At 46.4% G+C, this 26,552-nt stretch overlaps 1 protein-coding gene across 1 annotated transcript in view; it reads left to right on the plus strand.

Annotated features, from left to right (window-relative positions):
- The first annotated feature begins 5,972 nt into the window (after positions 1–5,972).
- CRYZL1 (crystallin zeta like 1) overlaps positions 5,973–26,552 on the plus strand; it is a 30,603-nt gene continuing 10,023 nt past the window's right edge. The window contains exons 1-8 of the mRNA XM_040423150.1: positions 5,973–6,258; positions 10,718–10,789; positions 11,603–11,680; positions 12,270–12,342; positions 15,015–15,059; positions 16,801–16,869; positions 19,662–19,795; positions 25,060–25,171. Of these exons, the coding sequence (XP_040279084.1) occupies positions 10,724–10,789; positions 11,603–11,680; positions 12,270–12,342; positions 15,015–15,059; positions 16,801–16,869; positions 19,662–19,795; positions 25,060–25,171 (577 nt within the window). The 5' untranslated portion in view covers positions 5,973–6,258; positions 10,718–10,723. The remainder of the gene's footprint in view (positions 6,259–10,717; positions 10,790–11,602; positions 11,681–12,269; positions 12,343–15,014; positions 15,060–16,800; positions 16,870–19,661; positions 19,796–25,059; positions 25,172–26,552) is intronic.

The following is a 26,552-nucleotide window of genomic DNA, read 5'->3' on the forward strand; positions in this document are numbered from 1 at the left end:
TCCTATGCTTCCTGGCTGATGTTTTGGTCACTTTTGAATGCTGGCGGTGCTTTCACTCTGGTGGTAGCATGAGACGGAGTCTACAACCCACACAAGTGGCTCAGGTAGTGCAGCTTATCCAGGATGGCACATCAATGCGAGCTGTGGCAAGAAGGTTTGCTGTGTCTGTCAGTGTAGTGTCCAGAGCATGGAGGCGCTACCAGGAGACAGGCCAGTACATCAGGAGACGTGGAGGAGGCCGTAGGAGGGCAACAACCCAGCAGCAGGACCGCTACCTCCGCCTTTGTGCAAGGAGGAACAGGAGGAGCACTGCCAGAGCCCTGCAAAATGACCTCCAGCAGGCCACAAATGTGCATGTGTCTGCTCAAACGGTCAGAAACAGACTCCATGAGGGCCCGACGTCCACAGGTGGGGGTTGTGCTTACAGCCCAACACCGTGCAGGACGTTTGGCATTTGCCAGAGAACACTAAGATTGGCAAATTCGCCACTGGCGCCCTGTGCTCTTCACAGATGAAAGCAGGTTCACACTGAGCACATGTGACAGACGTGACGGAGACTGGAAACGCCGTTGAGAACGTTCTGCTGCCTGCAACATCCTCCAGCATGACCGGTTTGGCATTGGGTCAGTAATGGTGTGGGGTGGCATTTCTTTGCAGGGCCGCACAGCCCTCCATGTGCTCGCCAGAGGTAGCCTGACTGCCATTAGGTACCGAGATGAGATCCTCAGACCCCTTGTGAGACCATATGCTGGTGCCGTTGGCCCTGGGTTCCTCCTAATGCAAGACAATGCTAGACCTCATGTGGCTGGAGTGTGTCAGCAGTTCCTGCAAGACGAAGGCATTGATGCTATGGACTGGCCCGCCCGTTCCCCAGACCTGAATCCAATTGAGCACATCTGGGACATCATGTCTCGCTCTATCCACCAACGTCACGTTGCACCACAGACTGTCCAGGAGTTGGCAGATGCTTTAGTCCAGGTCTGGGAGGAGATCCCTCAGGAGACCGTCCGCCACCTCATCAGGAGCATGCACAGGTGTTGTAGGGAGGTCATACAGGCACGTGGAGGCCACACACACTACTGAACCTCATTTTGACTTGTTTTAAGGACATTACATCAAAGTTGGATCAGCCTGTAGTGTGTTTTTCCACTTTAATTTTGAGGGTGACTCCAAATCCAGACCTCCATGGGTTGAAAAATTTGATTTCCATTTTTTAATTTTTGTGTGATTTTTGTTGTCAGCACATTCAACTATGTAAAGAACAAAGTATTTCAGAAGAATATTTAATTAATTCAGATCTAGGATGTGTTATTTTTGTGTTCCCTTTATTTTTTTTGAGCAGTGTATTTTACATGGGACTGTGGGCTGGAGGGAGAGGGAATGATGTATTTTACATGGGACTGTATGCTGAAGGCAGAGGGAATGATGTATTTTACATGGGACTGTATGCTGGAGGGACTAAAGGCAGGGGGAGTAATGTAATTTAATTGGGACTGTATGCTGGAGATGCTGAGTGATGTATTTTACATGGGACTGTATGTTGGAGAGTCTGAAGGCAGGGGGAGTGATGTATTTTACATGGGACTGTATGTTGGAGAGTCTGAAGGCAGGGGGAGTGATGTATTTTACATGGGACTGTATGTTGGAGAGTCTGAAGGCAGGGGGAGTGATGTATTTTACATGGGACTGTATGTTGGAGAGTCTGAAGGCAGGGGGAGTGATGTATTTTACATGGGACTGTACGCTGGAGGGGCTGAAGGGAGGTTAGCGGTCTTCTTATTACCGCAGTATTGGGGAGGTCAGACCCGCTTCTACCATGAGAAGGCCTGAAGCTCATGAGGCAGTAGAACGGTGCAGATGGTCGTAATAACGTCATCACAAACTCCTGCACCAGGTCCCCGGCGGCGCAACAATGAAGTCACTCGCCTAAGGCTACTTTCACACTAGCGTTAATATTTTCCAGTCTTGAGATCTGTCATAGGGTCACAATACCAGAAAAAAAAACGCTTCCTTTTAGTCCCCATTCATTGTCAATGGGGACAAAACGTAACGGAGCGCTCCAAAATGCATTCTGTTCCGTTCTCACACCGGAGAGCAGCGTGCTGCGGTTTGCTTTCTGTCCCCATTAACTTACATTGTGTGTCAGGACGGATCCGTCTTGCTCCGCACCACATGGCGGACAAAAAAAAAACGCTGCTTGCAGCGTTATTCAGCCCGCGAGGGGAGCGCAACCAAACGGAACAATGAATGGGGACAAAACTGAAGGGTTTTCTTCCACTATTGAGATCCTTTGACGGATCTCAATAGCGGAATTGAAAGCGCTAATGTGAAAGTAGCCTTAATCCAGCTTTACTGTAGTAATAAAATGAAAATAAATAAATAACTTTCTCATGCAACTGTTTTATTAAAATATATAACCACAAACCACCCAAGATAGATAGAAATATGTTTAAATATAAAACTTAACAAGCATCTGTCCCCATGATCACCGTATACTTTCACACTTGCGGCAGTGTGATCCGGCGGGCAGTTCTGTCGTCGGAACTGCCCGACGGATCCGCCGATCTGCCGCTGACTGAAAGCATCTGTGAGGCGGATCCGTCTCACAAATGCATTGCAAGGACGGATCCGTCTCTCCGCTTGTCATGCGGACCGTCTTGTACATTTTTTCACATTTTTACCGATCTGCATATGCCGGGGCGACGGATCCGGCATTCCGGTATTCTGAATGCCGGATCCGGCTCTAATTCATTCCTATGGGAAAAAATGCCGGATCCGGTGTTCAGGCAAGTCTTCAGTTTTTTCGCCGGAGAGAAAACCGCAGCATGCTACGGTTTTCTCTTTTGCCTGATCAGTCAAAACGACTGAACTGAAGACATCCTGATGCATCCTGAACAGATTACTCTCCATTCAGAATGCATGGGGATATGCCTGATCAGTTCTTTTCCGGTATAGAGCCCCTAGGACGGAACTCTATGCCGGAAAAGAACAACGCAAGTGTGAAAGTAGCCTGAAGCATCCATACTGCCTGGTAGAATTGCTCCTGGTGAATTAATGGGGTTATCCAGGAATTTATATTGATAACCTATCCTCTGAATCAAAACTGACTGCAATTGCGTGCCTACTCGCGCGGTTTTCCCGCAACGCACACACGACGCATCCGGAGCAAATCCAGGACGCACGTGTGAAAGAGGCCTAAAAGGTGCGATACCTGGAGCTGGGGAACTTGAGGGAAGACATCTGTAGCAAGCACTAGAGGACACATGGAACAAGGGCACTAAAAGGGGGCAAACCTGGAGCCGGGGCACCAGAGGGAGGGCATGCGGAGCAGAGGCACTAGAGGTAGACATGGAACAAGAGCACTAAAAGGGGGGACACCTGCAACAGGGAAGCTAGAGGGAAGGCATGCGGAGCAGAGGCATGCATACATCTAAAATAACAGATCTCAGGCAGAAATTACTAAATCGGATGAAAAATGTGCATAACGGAGGATTAAAATACAGAATCGATTATTTTTCTGTTCTTCTGACGGATCAGAAGAACAGAAAACTAAACGGTGATGTGAACCCGGCCCAAGGCTCCATTCAGACGTCCGTAGAACGGGTTCCGCATCCGTTCCGCAATTATCCGGAACGGGTGCGGACCCATTCATGGGGCCGGAATAGATGCGGAGAGCACGCTATCTGCTCTCCGCATTTCCGGAGCGCGGCTAAGGCCGTGTGCATGAGTCCTAAGGGCTGTTTCACACGAGCGGATCCCGCGCGTGTCATCCGCAGTGTGAATGAGAGCCAAGCCCCGTTCCGGACAGCAGAGTACGGAGCAGTAACATGATTGATATCGCTCCGTGCCTCTCTGTGGTCTTTTTACTACAAAATCACAGTCAGATAAAGTTGTCACCGTGATTTTGTAGGGCAAGAAGCGTTATCAATCATGTTACTGCTCCGTGTCTCTGCTGTCCGGAACGGGGCTTGGCTCTTATTCACGCTGCGGATGACACGCGCGGGATCCGCTCGTGTGTAACAGCCCTAAGGGAAAGATCTGCACCTGTTCTGTGTCCCCGCACCTGGTTTTGGCTCAAAAATCACAGATGGAAATCCCTGACCAAACACTGAGGCCTCTTGCACACGACCGCATGGCTTTTTTAGTTTTTTGCGGAACGGAACAGCTGGCCCCTGATAGAACAGTACTATCCTTGTCCGTTATGCGGACAATAATAGGACATGTTCTATCTTTGAACAGAAATACGGAAACGGAAGGTATACGTTGTACCTTCCGTTTTTTTTTTTTAAACGGTTCCATATATGGACCGTATACGGAACACAAAAAACGGAATGGAAAAAAATGAATGTCCCTTTACATGGGACAACAGAGTAGCAAATTGTCGGGAAGGAAGCGTTCCTTCCCGACAATCTGCTGCTCGCTGGTGGAAGAGACCGTTGCATTTACGTGCAGCGATCTCCTCTAGAGTATGGGGAGGACCGATCGCTAATGCCATCCCTCTTCCCCTTAAAGACTCGTTATTTGCCAGCAGCAGATCGTGTTTACGCAGCACGATATTTTTGTATACGCACAAACGATCGGTTTACCCAATGAACAAGTGTTACGCTCGTTCATCAGGTAATCGGCGGTACATTTCCACCGCCAGATAATCGCTAATGAGCGTTCCTATGAACGCTTGATAGCAATTATCTTTAGGATTCTCGGACCCTTAAACTACCAGCTAAAAACGAAGGTAAACACTTGACTGGGGCAGTTGGGGAGGTTACCTGTAGCAGGAGTACCTGCATCCATTTTGCAGCCCATAGACCTCCATTATAACGGAATGCCTCTAAAGGCATTCTGTTATGCATACCATCATAGAATTGCGTTATGGTCCGTGGTAACGGAATCCACAACGCAATTCACCTTTTACCACCAAACGAAGTGGGAACGAATTTCATAAGCGGAAATTCACTCATCTCTAGTTGCTATGGGCAACTAAGGCTACTTTCACACTAGCGTTTTTTGCGGATCCGTCATGGATCTGCAAAAACGCTTCCGTTACAATAATACAACCGCATGCATCCATCTCATGAACGAATCCAGTTGTATTAGGTCTTCTATAGCCATGATGGATCCGTCATGAGCACCTTTGAAAGTCAATGGTGGGGCGGATCCGTTTTCTGCTGTGTCAGAGAAAACGGATCCGTCCCCATTGACTTACATTGTGTGTCTGGATGGATCCTTCTTGCTCCGCACCACATCGCGGACAGAAAAATGCTGCTCGTAGCGTTTTTCTGTCCGCGATGGGGACGCAACCAAACGGAACGGAGTGCATTTTGGTGCGTTTGGTTCCGTTTTGTTCCCATTGACAATGAATGGGGACAAAACTGAAGCGTTTTCTTCCGTTATTGACATCCTATGACGGGTCTCAATACGATAGCGGAATTGAAAACGCTAATGTGAAAGTAGCCTAAAAGCCAGTTTTTCTTTCTGACAGTTTTGATAACTCTCCCCCAGCGCGTATAGTCTGAGGACATATTGGGGGGAGATTTATGAAACTGGTGTGAAGGAAAACTGGCTGAGTTGTCCATAGCAACCAATCAGATTGATCCTTCTGTTTTCCAAAGGAGCTGTAAAAAATGAAAGGTGGAATCTGATTGGTCGCTATGGGCAACTCAGCCAGTTTTCCTTTACACCAGTTATGATGAATCTCCCCCTCAATGGTTTTTCAAACAGAAAAATAAATACGGATCTGTAATGTCCCATTGGGGACAGGGGCGGAGATAAATGATGGCAATCTCTGTACAGCGCTGCGGAATATGTCGGTGCTATATAAGCAACAGAAGTAGAAAAATATCAAGCTAAGACCACCCGACCGGCTGTCATTTTTATACTTCAGGAAACGTTGCCACCAATAACAGACAAAACCCACTTAAAAATAAAAAAATAAATAAAAAAAGCCTAAAAAACAAGTAAGAATGCCTCATTTTCTGCAGCAGCTGACTGAATGCAGTGCCAGTGAGGGGTTAATGGCTGCTCGCCTCCCTCCTCTCTGCTGCTCCTCCTCTTCCAGTTTCCTCCAGACCCATTCAGCAACAAAACCTGTCATTTCTTCAGCAGAGAGGCCACAGGGCGAGGAGAGGCCGGAGGACGAGGAGGGTTCCTGCTGACACAGCTGCTGCGGCCTGTTTTCCACATTCCACGTCTATGTCATATGCAGTGGCCCTGGGAGCCTGAGCCGGCTGGGTATTAGGGTGCCGTGGACTTCCTGCGTCAGTACGTCTTGTCATATTTAATGTGAGCGGAGGGGGATATCTAGGAGAAAAGGCGGCGGGATGGGTTTGTTCGCCATGTCACGCGGTCATTGATTAGAGTAGCAACAACTCCTGCAGATAATGAAGGCGCACGTGACTTGTCACCAGGAACAGTCTGCAATTTGATAAAAATTTGGGGGCAATTTTTCAAATTTTTGTTCCTTAGGCTGGGGGCTACATGGTGATCTTGGCCGCGACGCTAGATCTCTGTAGCGGTGCAGCCTCTGAACTGAATGAGGCCGCAGTGCGACTCCAAAAATCACACACAAAAAATCCAAAACTGCGGGATTTTTTGCAAATCCAGGGTTGCAGCTGCAACTAGTGTTGAGCGAACTTGTGCTTTAAGTTCTGCGTCCAAAGTTCGGGTTATCGAAGAATCCCGTTATGGATTCCAAATTCCATTATGGTCCGTGGTAGCGGAATCCATAACGGGATTCTTCGATAACCCGAACTTTGGACGCAGAACTTAAAACACAAGTTCGCTCAACACTAGTTGCAACGCCTTGCAGCCACATTAAGTTCAATGGCTGCACTGCTACGGCGCAGTCCTTGGTCGCCTCAGAAGTGTTTGCGGCCAAGATCGCCATGTAGCCCCAGCCTTGGCCGATTTCGGAAGGAAACCAGGCAGCCCCTCCGGCTGACAGATCCAATTCTCCCAGCCGAGCTCTCTTTGTGGTGATGTCACATCGACAACACGTGACAGCTGCAGCCAATCGCTGGCCTCAGCGGTGCACACGTCAAAGCCAGTGATTGGCTGCAGCAGTCACGTATTGTCGACACGACGCCATCGCTGCAGCAGAGTAAATAGAGTCTGGTTAGGAGAAACGGAGCAGCGGTGCAGGGTCTGTCAGGTAAGTACTTACCAGTTCTTTATTTCCGGCGGATCCTAGGGGTTGTCTGGTTTCTTTGTAGAACCGGACAACCTCTTTAAGGTGTATTCACACGCTGCAGATTTGATGCAGACAGGTCTGTGACTGCTCCATCTATCTGAGTGGGGTTTTCAGAAATCCATTCACCTGATGGATTTTCAGTTGCAGAAATGTCTACAAGAAATGTGCCTCGTGTGAACCTACCCTGAAGAAGGACTTTTTACTTGGGCCGATGAATGGCCAAAGAAACATTTGTATAAATGTCCGTTTCCGATCGTTGCCCTGTGCACGCGTGCTGCTGATTGGTCGTAAATCCTCTGAATAGATCATCGGCATCTGATTGGCGGGGTCCGACACCCGGGACCCCCGCCGATCAGCTGTTTGAGAAGGCAGCGGCGCTGGCAGTAGTGCTGCGGACTTCTCGCTGTTTACCGCAGGCCCAGTGACGTCACCACTGGCCGGGGCGCGGCTAAGCTCCATTCAACTGAACAGAGCTTAGCCTCGCGCAGGCCAGTGATAGTAGTCGTGACGTCACTGGGCCTGCGGTAAACAGCGAGAAGGCCGCGGCACTACTGCCTTCTCAAACAGCTGATGGACGGGGGTCCCGGGTGTCGGACCCCCGCTGATCAGATGCTGATGATCTATCCAGAGCATAGATCATCAGTTTAAAAAAACTGCAGAACCCCTTTTAAAGGGTTTTTTGTCCAGACTTAAGACCCCCATAGACATTAGTGTATCCAGGGGTGTAGCTATAGGAGGTGCAGAGGTAGCAGTCGCTACCGGGCTCAGGAGCCTGAGGGGGCACAAAGACCCTTGTGCCACATAAGAAGATACCAGTATTATAGAAAGTGCATGCTGGTCAATTTACACCTCTGGCTGGAGGGAAGGGGTTAGGTCAAGAATTTGACTTGGGAGGAGTGCTGTTTAAATTTTTGCCTCAGGGAGCACAAAGGCTATGTGCTCCCCTGCTCCTGGCCACAAAGCACTGAGGGAAGGGGGGCCCGAGCTGAACTCTCGCACCAGGGCCCATGAGCCTCCAGCTACGCCCCTGAGTGTATCGCTGGCCAACCCCTCTGAGAAGAGCAGGTCCGGCAGTCTAATGCTGATCAGCGGGGTCGGACCTCCACCAATCAGATACTGATGAACTATCCAGAGGATAGGTCATCAATAGAAATGTCTCAGAAAACCTGTCCTCAGGAGAGCTAATCAATATCAGATCAGTGAGAGACCGGCACTATGGCCATCGCCCAGGAAGCTATATAGTGGACGGGAGGCTGTGCAGTTTCTGGCTCCCATTCACTTGAGGAGCTGAGCTGCAGGACTCCAATACGACCACTACACCGTGGACAGAACCTGTTGATTCCTGTCCCGTCCACCAGCAGCTGCCCAAAATAGGTTCCCTTTAAAGGGAGTTTGTCCCCGATTATCTACTATTATCTGCAGTACTACATGCTGACGTGGAGCCTGGATTACTACTTCATATGTCTATACACCCCCCCCCCCCCCCCCCCCTACCATTTCCCCGTTTTGTCTCTGCTGTAATACATTGAAAGGACTCCTAAGCTCACGCTCAGGAGGGAAGTCCTCTCCATTATGTGCATGCAGCTCATGAGTCCTGACAAAGTACAACCCCAATTCCTAAAAAGTTGGGCCGCTATGTAAAATGAGATTTGCAAATCTCATATTTTGTTCACATTAGATCATAAAACATATATCAGATGTTGAAAGTGAGACATTTTACCATTTCACGGGGGGGAAAAAATTAACTTATTTAGAACTTGATGGCGGCAGCAACGCATCTCAAATTTGGGAGAGGGCCGTGTCTAGCACTGTGTAGTATCCCCTCTTCTTTCTGCAACAGTCTGTCAATGTCTCGGGAGTGAGGAGATCAATTGCTGGAGTTTGGGGAGAGGAATGTAGCCCTATTCTTGTTCAATGTAAGAGTCTTTATGCGCCAAAAGTTTTCTGTTGATGAAAGGTCTGGACTGCGGGCGGACAAATCGGCACCCAAACTCTTCTTCTGTGAAGTCACCCTGCTGTGATGGATGCGGTATGTGGTTTACATTTTCTTGCTGAAATATGCAAGGTCTTCCCTGTAAGAGATGTTGCCTGGATGGGAGCAGATGTTGCTCCAAACCCTCTGTTATACTGTTCAGCATTGATAGTGCTGCCGGTTCAGATGGGTAAGCTGCCCACGCCATAGGCACTAATACAACCCCGTACCATCAGAGATGCAGGCTTTTGAACTGTACGCTGATAACAAGCTGGACGGTCCGTCTCCACTTGAGTCCACAGGACACGGTGCCCGTGGTATCCAAAAAGAATTTCAAATTTAGATTCCTCTGACCACAGAACAGTTTTCCATTTTGCCTCAGTCCATTTTAAAGGAGATTTGGCCGCCCAGAGAAGACGGCGGCGTTTCTGGATGGTGTTGACATATGGCTTCTTCTCAGCATGATACAGCTTTAACTTGCATTTGTGGATTGCATGGTGAACTGTGTTCACAGACAGTGATTTCTGGAAGTGTTCTGGAGCCCATGCAGTGATTTCCAGTACAAAATCATGACTGGTCTTAAACGGATATTCCCATCTGAGAAAATGGGGCATATCGCTAGGATATGCCTCCCATTGTCTGACAGGCGCACCTACCCCCGAGAACAGAACGGGGACATTTGTGGCCGGAGGACCCCGGGTTTTCCGGGGTAGGGGCACCACCAAGCGCTCTCCCCGGAGCAGTGAATGGGAGCGCACTGCGCTTGCGCGGCAACCGTTCCCGTTAATTTTTAGGGGTCCGAAAGAAATAGCCAAGTCGGCGCTCGGCTATCCTCGACGGCCCCATAGAAATGAATTGAGGGCTGCTGCGCATGCACAGTGCGCCCTCCACAACTTTCCGTGGGTCCCATCTGCACCTATCAGACAATGGGGGCATATCTTAGCGATATGCCCCCATTGTCTGAAATGGGAAAACCCCTTTAATGCAGGTCATAGGCATCCAATATTGACTCCAGACTCTAAATCTTTGGATGATATTATGTACTGTAGATGGCGGGATATTCAAAGTCTTCCCAATTTTACCTTGAGGAATGCTTTTTCTAAAATCATTCCACAATTTTTAGAAGCAGTTTTTCGCAGATTGGTGAACCTTTGCCCATCTTTGCTCCTGAGATACTCTGCCTCTCTAACATTTGCAAATCACTGCATTCTGTTTTTATTTACATTTTATACAGCGTCCCGACTTTTTGGGAATTGGGGTTGTATATGCACAGAGGAGCGTTGCGGCCCATAGTGGAGGGAACGTCAGTATGGACATATAATACAGCAATCAGAACCACAGTTAATGGTGCTTGACTGAGATGACAGAGTCAAAGACAAGTGCCCCCCTACCAGCAAGGATGAGGGTGATGCAAATACCGCCTATAGAGAAAGTTGTTTGTTTTCCAGATCTGGGTCTCCCACCTATCATTGGAATGGGGAGCATTTCATGGGGGGGTTGGATGGTACCAATAAGGGAATTTCTTTTGCCTACTTCCTAATGGTATCCTTGTTTTTCAGGTCAGCATGAAAGGGCTGTACTACAGGCTAACCACCTCCCAGGACGAGGAGACATTTGTGTTTCAAGAAAATGTGTGTATTATTATTAGTTTTTTATAATATCCTATACATAATTTATGTTTTTGTTTTTTTATGTTTTACTTACTTTGAGTATAAAGTATTATTTCCTGTATACAGAGAAAAAAATGGATCCTACAGAACCCAAATCTAGGAGAAAGCTATATTGTTGAGCATATTAGGGCAGATTTACTATTAAGGGGTTGTCCAAGCTTTACTGAGTGATGGCCTATGCTCGGGATAGGACATCACTAGCTGATTGTTGGGGGGCTGACAACCCACACCCAGGCTGATCAGCCGTTCAGGTGTAGCTTCGTTGCTGGATGTCGGTGCCAGAACTTACACAGCTCCGTCAACTTTGTTGGTGCTAGAAAAACCCCTTTTTAAAAGTTTTTTTGGAGATTTTTTTTTCTTTTACTGATGATCTATTCTCTGGATAGGTCATCATTATCTGATCAGTGGCCCCCGCCGATCAGCTCTTTGAGAAGGCACCACAGCTTACCAAGAGCACAGCGCCGTACATTGTATAGAGGATGTACTAGGTATTGCAGCTCACTTGAATGGGGCTGAGCGGCTCCTTGGCCACATGTGTCGTCACTGTCCTAGGAAAAGGCAGTGGCGCTCACAGGGGCGGCCGTGCCTTCTCAAACAGCTGATCGGCAGGGTTCCAAAGTATAGGTCATCCGTAAAAAAAAAAATCTCAGAAAACCCCTTTACGAGTTTGTTCACATTGTCACACAGTATGTCCTAATATGACAGCTACTTTATGTTGTTACTTTGATCATTTATGTCATTCCACCGTTCCATCGATTTCTTCTTGTGTCTCAGGAACCCGTCTCCTCACCCAGCGACTATCACGTGAAACTGCAAGTGAAAGCCTGCGCCCTGACACCCATCAATAACAAGGTATATGTATAGCGGTTGAATGTGAACTACGCACACGGAGGGTCTCGGGATAAGGGAGGGGGTTCAGACATCCATATTGAATATTATTCAAGCTGCAGCCACGGTGAGGTCCGCAATTGTCTTCAGGGGTCTCCAGATCCCAAAGTAGTGCATGCCCCAAGTTTCTCTGTGCAGACGCTTGCCCTGTGCAGAAAAAGGTGTGAATTGCACCATTGACTTCTATGGACCTGAGTGGAGTCCACTGTGCACATGGACAAAATATATGGCCACCTGAACTTCTTGTCGTCGTGTAGACCGTCAGGAGAGGCACAGATCATGTCTTCCCTGCATTTCAGTCCAGTCTCTCCTCCCTGACCATTTGTGATGTGAATGGAGAAGTGGGTTCACTTTTCACTGTGTATTTCACTCTCTTCTGTAAAACTCTTATTAGGGAGGAATTTACGTTAGGAAACGTCATAGATGACACTTCCCTAATATAATGAAGCGGCTGCAAAGGAAAAGCTTTAAGGATTTGTCGCAGGTTGCGTGTTCATATCAGATTTTAAAGGTTGCCTACAACTCACGTAAATCTGTTTTTACTTATTTTAAGCTGATTTCGGCATTATATCAAAGCAAGGAGTATGTGCCGGTGGGAAGAGATGTCGCCGGAGTAATCCTGGAAGGTGAGAGGTGATGGACAGCACACATTACAGTGCATTGGGTACAAGCGTGTTTATAAAGGGGGGGGGAAATGATGACTTTGGGTAGATGATCTTATGGGTAACAGTCGCCCTCCTACAGAAGTGAATGGGGATCAGTGCTTGACGCAAAAATAATTTGTCGAGGCATTGTGCAAATATCACATCTCGTGGCATTGTGGCAAAATGATGTCTCATGGCAGTGTGCAAAAATCTTATTTTGTGGCATTGTGCAAAAGTGACATCTCGTGGCAGTGTGCAAAAGTGACATCTCGTGGCGGTGTGCAAAAGTGACGTCTCGTGGCGGTGTGCAGCGATCACGTCTCGTGGCGGTGTGCAGCGATCACGTCTCGTGGCGGTGTGCAGCGATCACGTCTCGTGGCGGTGTGCAGCGATCACGTCTCGTGGCGGTGTGCAGCGATCACGTCTCGTGGCGGTGTGCAGCGATCACGTCTCGTGGCGGTGTGCAGCGATCACGTCTCGTGGCGGTGTGCAGCGATCACGTCTCGTGGCGGTGTGCAGCGATCACGTCTCGTGGCGGTGTGCAGCGATCACGTCTCGTGGCGGTGTGCAGCGATCACGTCTCGTGGCGGTGTGCAGCGATCACGTCTCGTGGCGGTGTGCAGCGATCACGTCTCGTGGCGGTGTGCAGCGATCACGTCTCGTGGCGGTGTGCAGCGATCACGTCTCGTGGCGGTGTGCAGCGATCACGTCTCGTGGCGGTGTGCAGCGATCACGTCTCGTGGCGGTGTGCAGCGATCACGTCTCGTGGCGGTGTGCAGCGATCACGTCTCGTGGCGGTGTGCAGCGATCACGTCTCGTGGCGGTGTGCAGCGATCACGTCTCGTGGCGGTGTGCAGCGATCACGTCTCGTGGCGGTGTGCAGCGATCACGTCTCGTGGCGGTGTGCAGCGATCACGTCTCGTGGCAGTGTGGGCTTGATGTATAGAAACTAGTGAAGGGGAAGAGTAGAACATTTGACCAAGCAGACCTGTCACTGACCTGTCCACCTGTAACTTGGTTGGTTGCTGTCATCCATTGGTCCAGTTATCTCTGCAGTTTTGCCCATCCAGTCTGTAGCGCTGCCGCCTGTAAAATATGACCAGTATGAACGGTGATCTGTGCTCATACTGGAAATGATATGTCTAGAACTGTTACCAACCAGTAAATGTTATTGCACTGAAGTGATATTCCATTTGGACCCCCCCCCCCCCCCACCTCCTTGGACAAAGCCCTGGTCTCCTTGTACAGCATTGTGCTGCACAGGGGAGGAGAAGCGGAGGAGAGAAGTCCAGGCGTGTGAGCGCCACTTCTCCATCTTTGACTTGCACCTCATGGTCATGCTGCGGCCCTCAAAATGCGGGCCCCAATGCACGAACACCGTCCGTGGGGCAGCCGCAGCGGATCGCGGACCCATTCACTTTAATGGGTGCGCGATCCGACTATTCTGCAAAAAGATAGGACATGTTCTATCTTTTTGCGGAACGGAAGTACGGGACGAAACCCCCACGGAAGCACTCCATAGTGCTCCCATAGGGTTCCGTTCTGCACCATTCCGCATCTCCGGATTTGCGGACCCATTGAAGTGAATGGGTCTGCATCCGTGATGCAGAATGGCCACAGAACGGCACCCGTGTATTGCAGATCCACAAATGCAGAGAAGCACACGTTCGTGTGCAGGAGGCCTTAGGAAGACTATGATAAAGAGTGAATGTAAAAATGTATTGGATAGGCACACGACGCTGCATTTGTGAATGAACTCCAATTTTTCCGTAAGGATAGGTCCTCAGTATCTGATCGGCGGGGGATATGACTCTCGGCACCCCTGCCGATCATCTGTTTGAAGAGCACTGCCAGTGACAACGCGTTCATCAGTCACATGGTCTTTATGTAGCTCAGTCCCATTCAAGTTATTGGACCAGGACTGCAATACCGAGCGCAGCCACTATACGGTGTGCGGTGCTATGGTGGGAGGAGGCCACAGCTGATCGGGGCAGTGCTGGAGGTCGGACCCTCACCGGTCAGATATTGATGACCTTTAATCAATTAAAGGGGTTGTCTCACTTCAGTAAGAGGCATTTATCATGTAGAGTAAGTTAATAGAATGCACTTACTAATGTATTGTTATTACTAGGGATGAGCGAATTTCATAGTCCGGGTTCGTGTTGCGGTATCTGCTGAATTGCGTTATGGATTCCGTTACCACGGACCTTAACGCAATTCCATGACGGAATGCCTTTAGAGGCAGGCCACTTACTGAAGGGAGAGAACCCCTTTAGGGTAAATGCGCACATTCAGGATTTATGTGCGGACAATCCGATGGGAAATCTGTGCGGATTTGATGTGGATTTTCCACATGCAGATTTTCCTCTGCCTCTTTGAAGTGAATGGAGAAAATCCGGTCAAGAAAAATAAAATAAATTGACCATGCTGCGGATTTTAAAATTCGCACCGTAGATCAAAATCCGCACGGAAAAAATTTGCATCGCGTACACGAGAATTTCAAACTCCCATAGAATACAATGTACTTTACATGACCTACGGTGCGGATTTTCCGCACACGAAAATCCACACATAATCCTGATCATGCGCATCTGTTTATATGTAAAAAAAATAATTTCTTTTTTTTTTTTTTTTTTCTTTTCAAATGATTTTAGTGGGGCCTAAAGTGTCCTTCTTTCAGCCTGATGATGAAGTTGTAGGTAAGCTCCTGATTTAATCAGGGTTTCTCGTCTCTTATATTTGATAATCTCCTATCGTTTTGTGTATGCAGCTCCTATGCGGACCTACAGTATGTGTTACCAACCCTGTCGTCTGACCCTACGTGATATTTCCCTCCCTCATGTTTTCATGAAAAGCCAGCCAAAGCCTACATGCACACGACCGTTGTGTGTTTTGCGGCCCGCAAATTGCGGATCCGCAAAACACGGATGGCGAACGCCGCGGACAGCTATTGATATAACTGCCTTTTCTTGTCCGCAAAACGGACAAGAATAGGAGAGGTTATATTTTTTTTGCCGGGCCACGGAACGGAGCAACGGATGCAGACAGCACACTGAGTGCTGTCCGCATCTTTTGCGGCCTCATTGAAGTGAAATGGGTCCGCACCGGAGCCGCAAAAACTGCGGACCAGAACAACGGTCGTGTGCATGAGGCCAAACACGGGAGACAGCTGCTGGCTGACCCTCGTTCAGCCGACAGCTGTTCCTCTATCCCCCCTCCCCCCCATACACCTGCATGCTCAGTCACATCAAGTGCACAAGTGCTTTCAGTAAGGCCTCATGCACACGACTGTATGTATTTTGCGGTCCGCAAAAAATACAGATGACCTACGTGTGCATTCTGTATTTTGCAGAACGGAACAGCTTGCCCCTAATAGAACAGTCCTATCCTTGTCCGTAATGCGGACAATAATGGGACATATTCTATATTTTTGCGGAACGGACATACGGAAACAGAATGCACATGGAGTAACTTCCTTTTTTTTTTTTTTTTTTGCGGACTCATTGAAATGAATGGTTCCGTATAAAATCCGCTAAAAAAACGGAACGGACACTGAAAGGGGAAAGGAAATACGTTCATATGCATGAGGCCTTAGCAGATGGGAGTAAGCTGCTGTCGGGCTCCTCTGGCGATGGTTCATCACCCCTGAGAACAAAAAGATCGAGCATGTTGAATTCTAACTGCCTGATGGTTCTCTCCCCAACACCTACCATTATGGGGGAGTCAGGACACCCCCATACACATTACATGGTCATCCAGTCCAGCAGTGTGTGATGCGACACGTGTCTAACATGTCACATACACCACTGCTAGTGTTTTTTGTGGGGGTCATTTATCAAACTGGTGTAAAGTAGAACTGGCTTAGTTGTGCATAGCAACCAATCAGATTCCACCTTTCATCTTTGACAGCTCCTCTGGAAAATGAAAGGTGGAAGCTGATTGGTTGCTACGGGCAACTAAGCCAGTTCTACTTTACACCAGTTTGATAAATGACCCCAAGTGTGTCATCCACATGACATGATCGGTGACAACTTTAAGTAGATTTACCTTTAACCCAGGAGATTAGTCGCAAGACGTGTTCTACCAGTTGGCTGCCAGACATTGATCTCCATGTTCCAGTTAGTGTCGGTAACCAGTTTTCATGGTGGACCTTCCAGGTGTATTATAAGACATGTAGGGGGTCATTTATCAAACTGGTGTTAAGTAGAGCTGGCCTAGTTGCCCATAGCAACCAATCAGATTCCACCTTTCATTTCCCAAAGGAGCTGTCAAAGATGAAAGGTGGAATCTGATTGGTTGCTATGGGCGACCAAGCCAGTTCTACTTTACACCAGTTTGATAAATGACCCCCATAGTTGTGGCTTTATTCAGGGAAAGGGGAAAAAAAGGAGACGGGTCTCCATAAATAAAGTGTATTACTATTTTTTTTCTTTTGTCTAGGGATTTTGCCTCTTGATTTTGAAGAGTCCGGCCTTCATGACGTCATCTGGGTGCATGAGCATCATTTAGGTAAGGTAAGAGTAGAGTAGTAGTTTACACACTTAAACGGCACCCACCCGCAGGATCAACCCCATTAAACCAGGTATATTGTCTTTTAGGGTTGATCCTTCTGGTTCAGATGATACCTGTCTTGTGAAAATTTAGTCTCGGCATTCCCTGTACTTGTTTCTCTAGGAGGCTGAGTCGGCCCCTCGTGGAAGTTTCTGTTATGATATGCAACGTTATGTGACCTTCGTTTTACAAACCATTTTCCTGTTTATTGTGCTAGATGTGGCTTGTTTCCTGTCCTTTTTACTGTTTGTAATTCTGTTTGTAAAAATGAAAGAAAAGTCTACAGTAAAAATTATTGTAAAATTATTATTATTTTTTTAAATCTGGATCTCCAAAACAGAGCAGCTGCTAGGCCTGACTTCAGCTAGGGCAAAGGTTCTATTTGCTGCCCTAGCCCTGGCGCCGGCAGCCACATGAACCCCAGGTCCGATGCCATCACTACCTCTATCCAGTACACACCCCTGGCGCCGGCAGCCACATGAACCCCAGGTCCGATGCCATCACTACCTCTATCCAGTACACACCACTGGCGCCGGCAGCCACATGAACCGCAGGTCCGATGCCATCGCTACCTCTAACCAGTACACACCACTGGCGCCGGCAGCCACATGAACCCCAGGTCCGATGCCATCGCTACCTCTATCCAGTACACACCACTGGCGCCGGCAGCCACATGAACCGCAGGTCCGATACCATCACTACCTCTATCCAGTACACACCACTGGCGCCGGCAGCCACATGAAGCCCAGGTCCGATGCCATTACTACCTCTATCCAGTACACACCCCTGGCGCCGGCAGCCACATGAACCCCAGGTCCGAGGCCATTACTACCTCTATCCAGTACACACCACTGGCGCCGGCAGCCACATGAACCCCAGGTCCGATGCCATCACTACCTCTATCCAGTACACACCCCTGGCGCCGGCAGCCACATGAACCCCAGGTCCAGTGCCATCACTACCTCTATCCAGTACACACCACTCAGCCATTAATAGAGCTGATTCTACAGGAAATCAAGCCTCAGTAGCCCACGTGGAAGGGCCGCATTATAATAATATAGGGATAAAAACTCCATATTGTATTATATGTACAAAACTCTGGAAACCCATGGATCACACGGCTGCTTTTTATCTTTTATTGTCATGGTGAAAGCACAGTCTCATCCTTCCTATGTCCTCATTGTGCCCTGTTTTCCCTCATCTGCTGCTGTATCCTGTGCTTCCTGTTCCAGGACCCCCGTCCTCTTCGGTTTTCCTGTCCAGGGTCATTTCAGACTTTCCCCAGACATAAAATCAGGGACCTCTGCATTTTATATCACGTTGTCCACCTTTATGAGATAAAATATTTGAATCTTACTTTATGCAGTCTACATAAAAGGCTGTCAACCTGCGGCATGCGTGCCAAAGATGCCAGACATGTTTTACTGGCACGACGCCTGCCACCAGGGGCCCCATGATAGCGCCCAACTTTCAACTGTATCTGAGTCCTCAGGACACAGATACCGTTGTGGACTATATCACAAACACATGCTCCCGGCGGCTGCCCCTCTAATTCACTCACTAATGTCACTGTCACTGACGGAGTGACGATACATGTGGCACAGGCGCAGTGGCCCTGGATGCAGAATACCTGGCCGATCCAGGCTGACTCTAAGAAGGTTATTTAGGGGACTGCCCTAGTAGGTTTGGGGGACCAGTATATGGGGACCCCCACCGCCAAACATACTTACTGACAATGATGGGGGAGAGCAGCACTCACTCAAATGGTTAAAATGACTGAATGAGGGTTTCCCTCCCCCAGTGGTGGGGGGTCCCCGATTACCCTGGTCTGTCACATCCAGTTTGTTTTGTCCTGTGATGCACAGCATGCTGAGAATTTCATTATTATTATTTTTTTTTTTTTTTTATTTTTTTTTTTTTATATAAGCCTGCACACCATAGAAAGCCCACAAAGGCGAGGAGATAATTACTTTCTGCCCACCATCTCCATAGAGGAGCATAACAAAAGCATTTAATAAAATGCACTTAAAAGAAAAATAAATGTTTCTTATTATTTTAATGATTTTATCTTTTATAGGGATCAGCGTGTTTTTTATTACATTTTTATTCAGTGCTCAGAATCCTCTGCTTCCCTTCACACAGCCATAGAAATACATCATTCAGTTCTTGATGGCTGATGTCACCACTAGCGCGAGATGATCCAGAAGAGAGATTTATTATTATGGAGTGTAATTGAAGCCATATAAATTTTCATAAAGCCTCTCAAAGCCATACATTTTTAATTTTTTAATTTTTTTCGTTGATTTAGCTGTATTTTTATGCCACCATTTTAGGGTACATACAGCCTAGCAATCAGTTAGTATAATTGGATTGGCTGATGAATATTATTATTATTATTATTATTATTATTATAATAATAATAATATTTTATTTTTTATTTTTTTTATTTATAACACGATTCACTGCATTCACTGTTGTCGGACCCCACCAATCTGATATTGATGACCTATCGTAAGGATACTTGTAGCCCGACAACCCTTATAATTGTTGAGCTCCTGACTGGAGGGTCGCTTTAACATCATGTACAGGATACGGAGTCGCAGCTGATGGTTAAACATTACTTCACCCAACCACCCACATTTCTTATGTCTATGGGCACCTTTGCTGTTCAGACGCCAGGTTTATGTCTTCTTGATTTATCCTTATATTATATATATATATGATGTTATGTTTTTTTTTTTTTTTACCAGTTCATAAACCAGATAAGGTGAGCTGGGTGGAGGCGGCAGGAACCATACGGGATGGATTATGTGTCTATACCGCCCTGCACAGTCTGGCACACCTGACACCAGGAAAGTTTGTTCTGATCCCGGATGGGGCAAGTGTATGTATTACTCTTTTACTTCAGTCGTTTGTGTATTTTTTTTTTTATATATGAAAAGTGATGGGTTGATTATTATTACGGTACTATTATATATAATGTATATTACTACATATCGGATACAGTCTGACTGTGTCTCAGTTGTATTTGATTCTGGGAAAGTCTAGGACATCCCACAGTATGTGACCACCATTAGGGTCTACAGAGGGGGGGGGGGTGTCTATCATTGCATAATTGGGCAGATTTGCATCCAGAGCACTGGGAAAGATGAGTGATAACGCCCGTGGCAGCGGCATTGGGTTGGTTTTCACCTTTGTAAGAAATTGTTGAAAATAATTTGCAACGGACTTGACAATAGAAAACAAGTCAAAGAATTATATTTACTGGAAAATATTTAATTCTTGAAGTGGTAACGCCCTTTAATCCTATATAAAAGTGATCACAAGAGTTTAACTTTTTTTTTAAAATAAAAGCATGAAGAATTAAAGGGGTTATCAATATCTGATCCGTGGAGGTCCGACTCCCAGCACTCCTGCTGATCTGCTTCTTAAAGGGGCTATCCAACCCCTAAAATACCCCAAAAATGCCTGGGCACCTCATGCAGGTTATTCTTACCCTGCACCCCAGCATCCACGTAGCTCCTGAGGCACGCGCAGCCGCCGCATCTCCCTGTCGTGTGGATCAAAACATGCAGCAACTGAGGGGGGAGGGGGGGTCAGCCAATAGCAGGCCGCTAGGGACAGGGCCGGCAAACTGGTAAAAAAGGACAGTCCGTTCCGAATAGTCCACCCTACTTTGAGCGCTGCAGGTTTCAGGCGTGGTGGGTTCTATTCACACCGAATTCCAATCTTCATAATATAAAAACCGCGCTGCTCACCAGAGAATCCACTCGGACCACTTCAGCTTGCGTCGACATTAATCAATACACCAATCACTGGTTCCTACACATCCATTCACCTGTCCTATAACAGCCAAGGCCAGATAGGCAGAGATAGTGAAGCACCGCAATGAGATTTAATCACACACCAGGTTTTATTATACTCCCAAACATGCGAGGAATATAGGCATATAAAACAATTCAGGCGGCTTCCCGTCTATCACCCGACCCGGGTTTCACCTTTGCTTCGTCAGGAGTGCAGTTGCCCTAGGGCCCCGATCCTCTAAGAGGGCCCCTGCTTCAGTCCAGGCAGATGTCGGGACTCCAGAGTGGGGAATTTCCCGGCTTAGGCGTCCGTGCTCTGACTCAGTATATCGATACAAAACAAAAAGAAAAATTTAGAAAAAGGTAAGAGTGTCAATCAGAAAAATCCCTTGAAAAAAAGGGGAGTCTCGGAATAACAGGCAGGGCGCCAGAGGGGGGGACTAGAGGGGGAGGAAGTGTGTGTGTGGGGGGGTGAAGTGGGAAATAGTGACAGCGGGAGGCTGCCGGTGGTGGCTCAGTGTGTGGACCAGCTACTCCGTAAAATGTGTAAACCAAAAGCCAAAGAGAAAAAGCCACCAAGGGGGCGCCACAGACTCTAATGATCACTGAAGAAAACACTAAAAGTTATAGTAGTTGCTGTGAGAGCCATTTAAATAATAAAAGTAATTTTAATGATAAAATAAATAAAATGACTCACTTCACTGAGGAGGAGGTCAAAGGGATACAGATCAAGACACCCGTTGACTCCCCCGCCAGGAGCAGTCAGAATGAAAAATAAAAGTTGGCTGTGTTGTTGTTTTTTTTTCTGACTGCTCCTGAAGAAGGGGGTATTTTGAAAACCCCCGAAACGGGTTTAGCCCACCTGTGATGATGATAAAAGGAAACCACAGGAAGTAACCCTTGAGTACTGCCGTGTTTGTTCCTGACACACTACAAGCGATCCTGGCGGGGGAGGTAGAGTCAACGGGTGTCTTAAGCTTTGTCCCTTTGACCTCCTCCTCAGTGAAGTGAGTCATTTTATTTATTTTATCATTGAAATTACTTTTATTATTTAAATGGCTCTCACAGCAACTAGTATAATTTTTAGTGTTTTCTTCAGTGATCATTAGAGTCTGTGGTGGCCCCTTCTCCATATATGGAGTCGGTGTTATAAACATGACCATTATGCTTGGGGACACCCTGTGTATATAAATCTATTTTAGACTGAATTTTTTAAATGTTTCTGTGGGGATTCGAACTCGCAACCATCTACATTAAAGGCAAGAACCTTAACCACTGGCCTATAGAGCTCAATGCTAAGTAAATGCTTAAAAACCTAATAGAAGAGAAACTAGGAGGTTTTTAACACAAGAGAAACTTCAATGAGGTTTTTCAGCACTCACTTAGCATTGAGATCTATAGCCCAGTGGTTAAGGTTCTTGCCTTTAATGTAGAAGGTAATGTTTGAATCCCACAGACACTGTTTAAAAATAGAGGCTAAATAAGACTTAAATACACAGGGTGTCCCAAATATTGAAAAGTTTGATTTAATTGAGGAAAAAAAAGGAGCAAAAAGTAAAATATGATCACTGGGCTATAGAGCTCCATGCTAAGTCAGTGCTAAAAAAACTCATAGAAGTTGATCTTGTATAATACAAGAGAAACTTCTATGAGCTTTTTCAGTGATAAATATCATTGAGCTCTATAGCCCAGTGGTTAAGGCTCTTGCCTTTAATGTGGAAGGTTGTGGGTTCGAATCCCCACAGAAACTGTTTAAAAAAAGAAGCTAAATAAGACTTAAATACACAGGGTGTCCCCAACAGTGAAAAGTTAGATTTTATTGAGAAAAACATAAATTATGATCAAATAACACCTGTATTAACCCACACCAACATTTGTAAGGCTACTCTCACATTATCGGTTTTTGCGGATCTGTCATGGATCTGCAAAAAAAACGTTTCCGCTAACATAATACAACCGCATGCATCAGTCATGAACGGATCCTGTTGTATTATGTCTTCTATAGCCATGATGGATCCATCATGAACACCATTGAAAGTCAATGGGAGACAAATCCGTTTTCTATAGTGCCAGATTGTGTCAGAGAAAACGGATCCGTCCCCACTGACTTACATTGTGTGTCAGGACGGATCCGTTTGGCTCTGCTTCGTCAGGTGGACAGCAAAACGCTGCAGGAAGCGTTTTGGTGTCCTCCTCCAGAGCGGAATGGTGACTGAACGGGGGCAAACTGAGGCATTCTGAGCGGATCCTTTTCCATTCAGAATGCATTAGGGCAAAACTGATCTGTTTTGGACCGCGTGTGAGAGCCCTGAACGGATCTCACAAACGGAAAGTCAAAACGCTAATGTAAAAGTAGCCTGACAGTATTTTTTGTAGGGAAAGGTGGCAACCCGAACAGCAACCCCGCTCAGGACGTCTATAGGCCCACTCGCTGCAGCAAGCTAAGCCTCATCAGGACTCTCTTTGTAAAAAAAATAATAATAATTTATCGCAATATTCTGACCCTCATAACTTTTTTATAGTTATGTCTACAGGGCTCATTTTAGCGGAACGATCTGTTTTTGACAATACCATTTTGGGTTGTGCATGACTTATACTTTTATTACATTTTCTTGGGAGATAAAGTGATGAAAAAACACAAATCGGATTTTACGGCAATCGCCATATGGGCTAACTTTCTTTAATATTTTAATAGTATGGGCGTTTTTGCATGTGGCGAGGCCCATAATGCTATTTTTTATTTATTTTTTGTTTCTTTTTATTTTGGGGAATGGGGGTGATTTTAATATTTTTTTCTTCTTTTTTTTTTTTTTTTTTTTTTTTTTTTTTTTACTTTTTGTTAAGTCCCCCAAGGGGACAACAACTTACAATCATCAGATGTAAATTGCTCCATTAGTCTGTATAGAAAAGACTATATCACCGTTCAGTCCTGCCATCTAGTGGCCTGAACTGGGATATACTAACAATCAGCCTGGAAGCCTAGTACAGGCTGTGGCTTATTTTTATAACTGGGTGCTTTTCCCGATCTCCACTGGGGAAAAGAGCGCCTGAAGAGCAATCCCACACTTCCGGTTTTTAACACTCTCAGATGCCGTAAGTGAGGGGAACTCATTGCTGTGAGGGGAGGGGGCATGTGGCGTATTCTGGGGCCATGAAGGTTCAGATCTGCTTGAGGAGCTTTATGGGGTGTAAATCTGTGAGGGAGGGCCGGAATCGACAGAATAAAACTGTGTTGTTAGTACATTATTACGAGACTTGGGGACCCACTTTTGATTTTGCCCAGTGCCACATTTTGTCTAAAACCGGGCCTGGCTAGGGAGACACTCGGGAGGCTTGTTCCCGTTGCGGCCTGCTATTGGCGGCCCCTCCCTGTATATTTTGATCCGCGCGATGGGGAGATGCAGCGGCGGCCGTGTGGATAACACCTTTTAAGCCTGTTATTTCACATGCATCAATAACATGGCCTTTCTGCAGCTCAGGTCCATTGCAGTGAATACAGCCACTATACAGTGTACGGTACTGTGCTTGTTATATTTGTCCCCGCGAACTCCTGGAAGACTCCTTAAAGACGACTGCTGTGTGTGTGTGTATATATAATGTGTATATATATACACACACAGAGTCCGTACTTTAAACATGGGGCCCGCTGTAGCCGTCGGTTTGCCCGCTGTTGGACACAGCAGACATTAACCCCTCAGATGCCATGGTCAATTGCGACTACAACCCTGGGAGCATTGCACTCACTGGGCTGGAACGGTTCCCTGTGCAGAGATTGAGGGAGCCATTCAGTTGATATGGCAGCCTTAGGCCCCCTGAAGGATTCAAAGCCTTGCAACAGCAATGTTCCTATGGAGACCGTAAAAATAAAACTATGGCGGAATTGCATATCTCCCCCCCCCCAGATTCCCACTACATCCTATGCAACATAAAATGGTTCCATTAGAAAGGAAGCTATATGGACTAAAAAATAAAAAAAATTATGGCTCCAGGAAGGCAAGAAGTAAAAAATGAAAATGCAAAAACCAAAATTGGTTAAAAGGGATGAATGCAAATTGTACCCAAAAAGTCAGTGACGCACATGGCACAATAAATTTAGTCATTCTAGTCTACCTATGGATGGCGTACATTTACCTTTATATAAGAGCCCAAAAATGACCCCCCCCCCCCCCCCCCAATTATTACATTTGTCATGTTTTAAAACTCCTAATCAAGTTCCCTTTTCAGAACTGTCCTGGAAGATTTAAATGGAAACTATGTGATCGATGCACTCAATTTGTGGGCACAGTTTGCATCAGAATTCGTACTCGTTTTGCTTAGTAAATCTGTCCTACAAATATTTCTATAGCCTTTTGGCACACTGGCCATTCAGCTGTCCCATCATAGAGGAGCCACGGTGGTCACAACGGCGCACGGCGAGGAGGACAAACTGTACCTGGAAAAAATAAGACCTCCTGTAGGTGAGATTTTCCTGCACCGTATATCTTACTTTAGACGATGATTTTGCTTACCATGAGAACCAGCTGAGAATCTTTGTGTTTTGAGGACCCATGACATTTCATTGCATCTTCCAATGAGCCGTACAGCACAAGTACGGTTATGTAGCTTTTTATTATGTAGCTTTGCATTGTCTATTGGTTGTCTGAAATCCACCTCTTCTCTCATTAGATGAAGCGTCTTCTCCCTCCCATAGCTTTACACTGCAGCTCTACATGCACAGATTGACTGCTGTGTATAAGCATGAGCCCTGCAGTCAGTCAGTGCATTGGATCCTTATGCTTTTTCTGGCAACCACTAAACAATCAGGAAATAAATCATGTCACATAGACTCATAAGAGTATTTGAATAAAGTAGATTTCCTGCCCATGAAAGGGAATGTGTCATCAGAAAATTACCTGTCTTTTAAATTGTTTTTATGTTACACATATTTTGAAAGATATTTTTTAATCTTATTTTTAATTTTCCATGCCAATATCTATATAACAAAGAAACATAAAACCCTGTAGTTTTCGCACTGGCCACTAAGCCTAATAATAGGCTCCACTTCTTGCTCTGTACAGATCACTTTTCAGCAGTCATTTTATTATCACCACAGGCAGGATTACAGTGACAAGTAACACCTCTATAGAGATAATATAGAATCCACCATTTACAATAGGTGATACGACAGCTTATCTACTCCCTCGTGGTCACAGAGCCTGCCTAGAAAACTCTCCTATAGAAATCAATGGGTCCGCTCCTGGCTATAGTGTCTATGGCCCATGGGGCTGCTGTAAAGCATATCTCTAAATGCTGTTAAAGGAGTTATCCCATGATTAATGTAAAAAATCTAAATCGGACATCATATAGGACATGGGGTCCTCTTTCTAACAAAGCTAGAACCAGCCCTGCACCTCACATGGATCCAGAGATCTCCCCATTCATTGCTCTGCTAGATTTATATCAAGCTGAGAGCTCAAGGGGCGTGTCTTTTCTGCTGACAGCTCAGGGGGCGTGTCTCAGTTCCCCCTATCACAGCTCAGGGGGCGTGTCTCAGCTCTGCCTATCACAGCTCAGGAGCATGTGCGACCACCTCCGTGAGCAGGACAAAGAAATAAGAAAAAGAACAAACAGCAGGTGGCGCTATACAGATACATTTTATTGAATAACTAGTTTATTGAGTAAACTATATTACATTTTTAATTATTAGCAATTACAAAAGTATTTAGATCCAAGTGCTGGTTTGAAAACTATAAAATATTTTTCATGGGACAACCCCTTTAAGAACGGCAAGATGGCCACCTCCATAATTCTGTTCAGGAAATACAGTACTCAGGAAATCTAAAAAGCAAAATATGAAAC

This window comes from Bufo bufo, chromosome 3 (genome assembly GCF_905171765.1).
Source record: "Bufo bufo chromosome 3, aBufBuf1.1, whole genome shotgun sequence".
Lineage (NCBI taxonomy): Eukaryota > Metazoa > Chordata > Amphibia > Anura > Bufonidae > Bufo > Bufo bufo.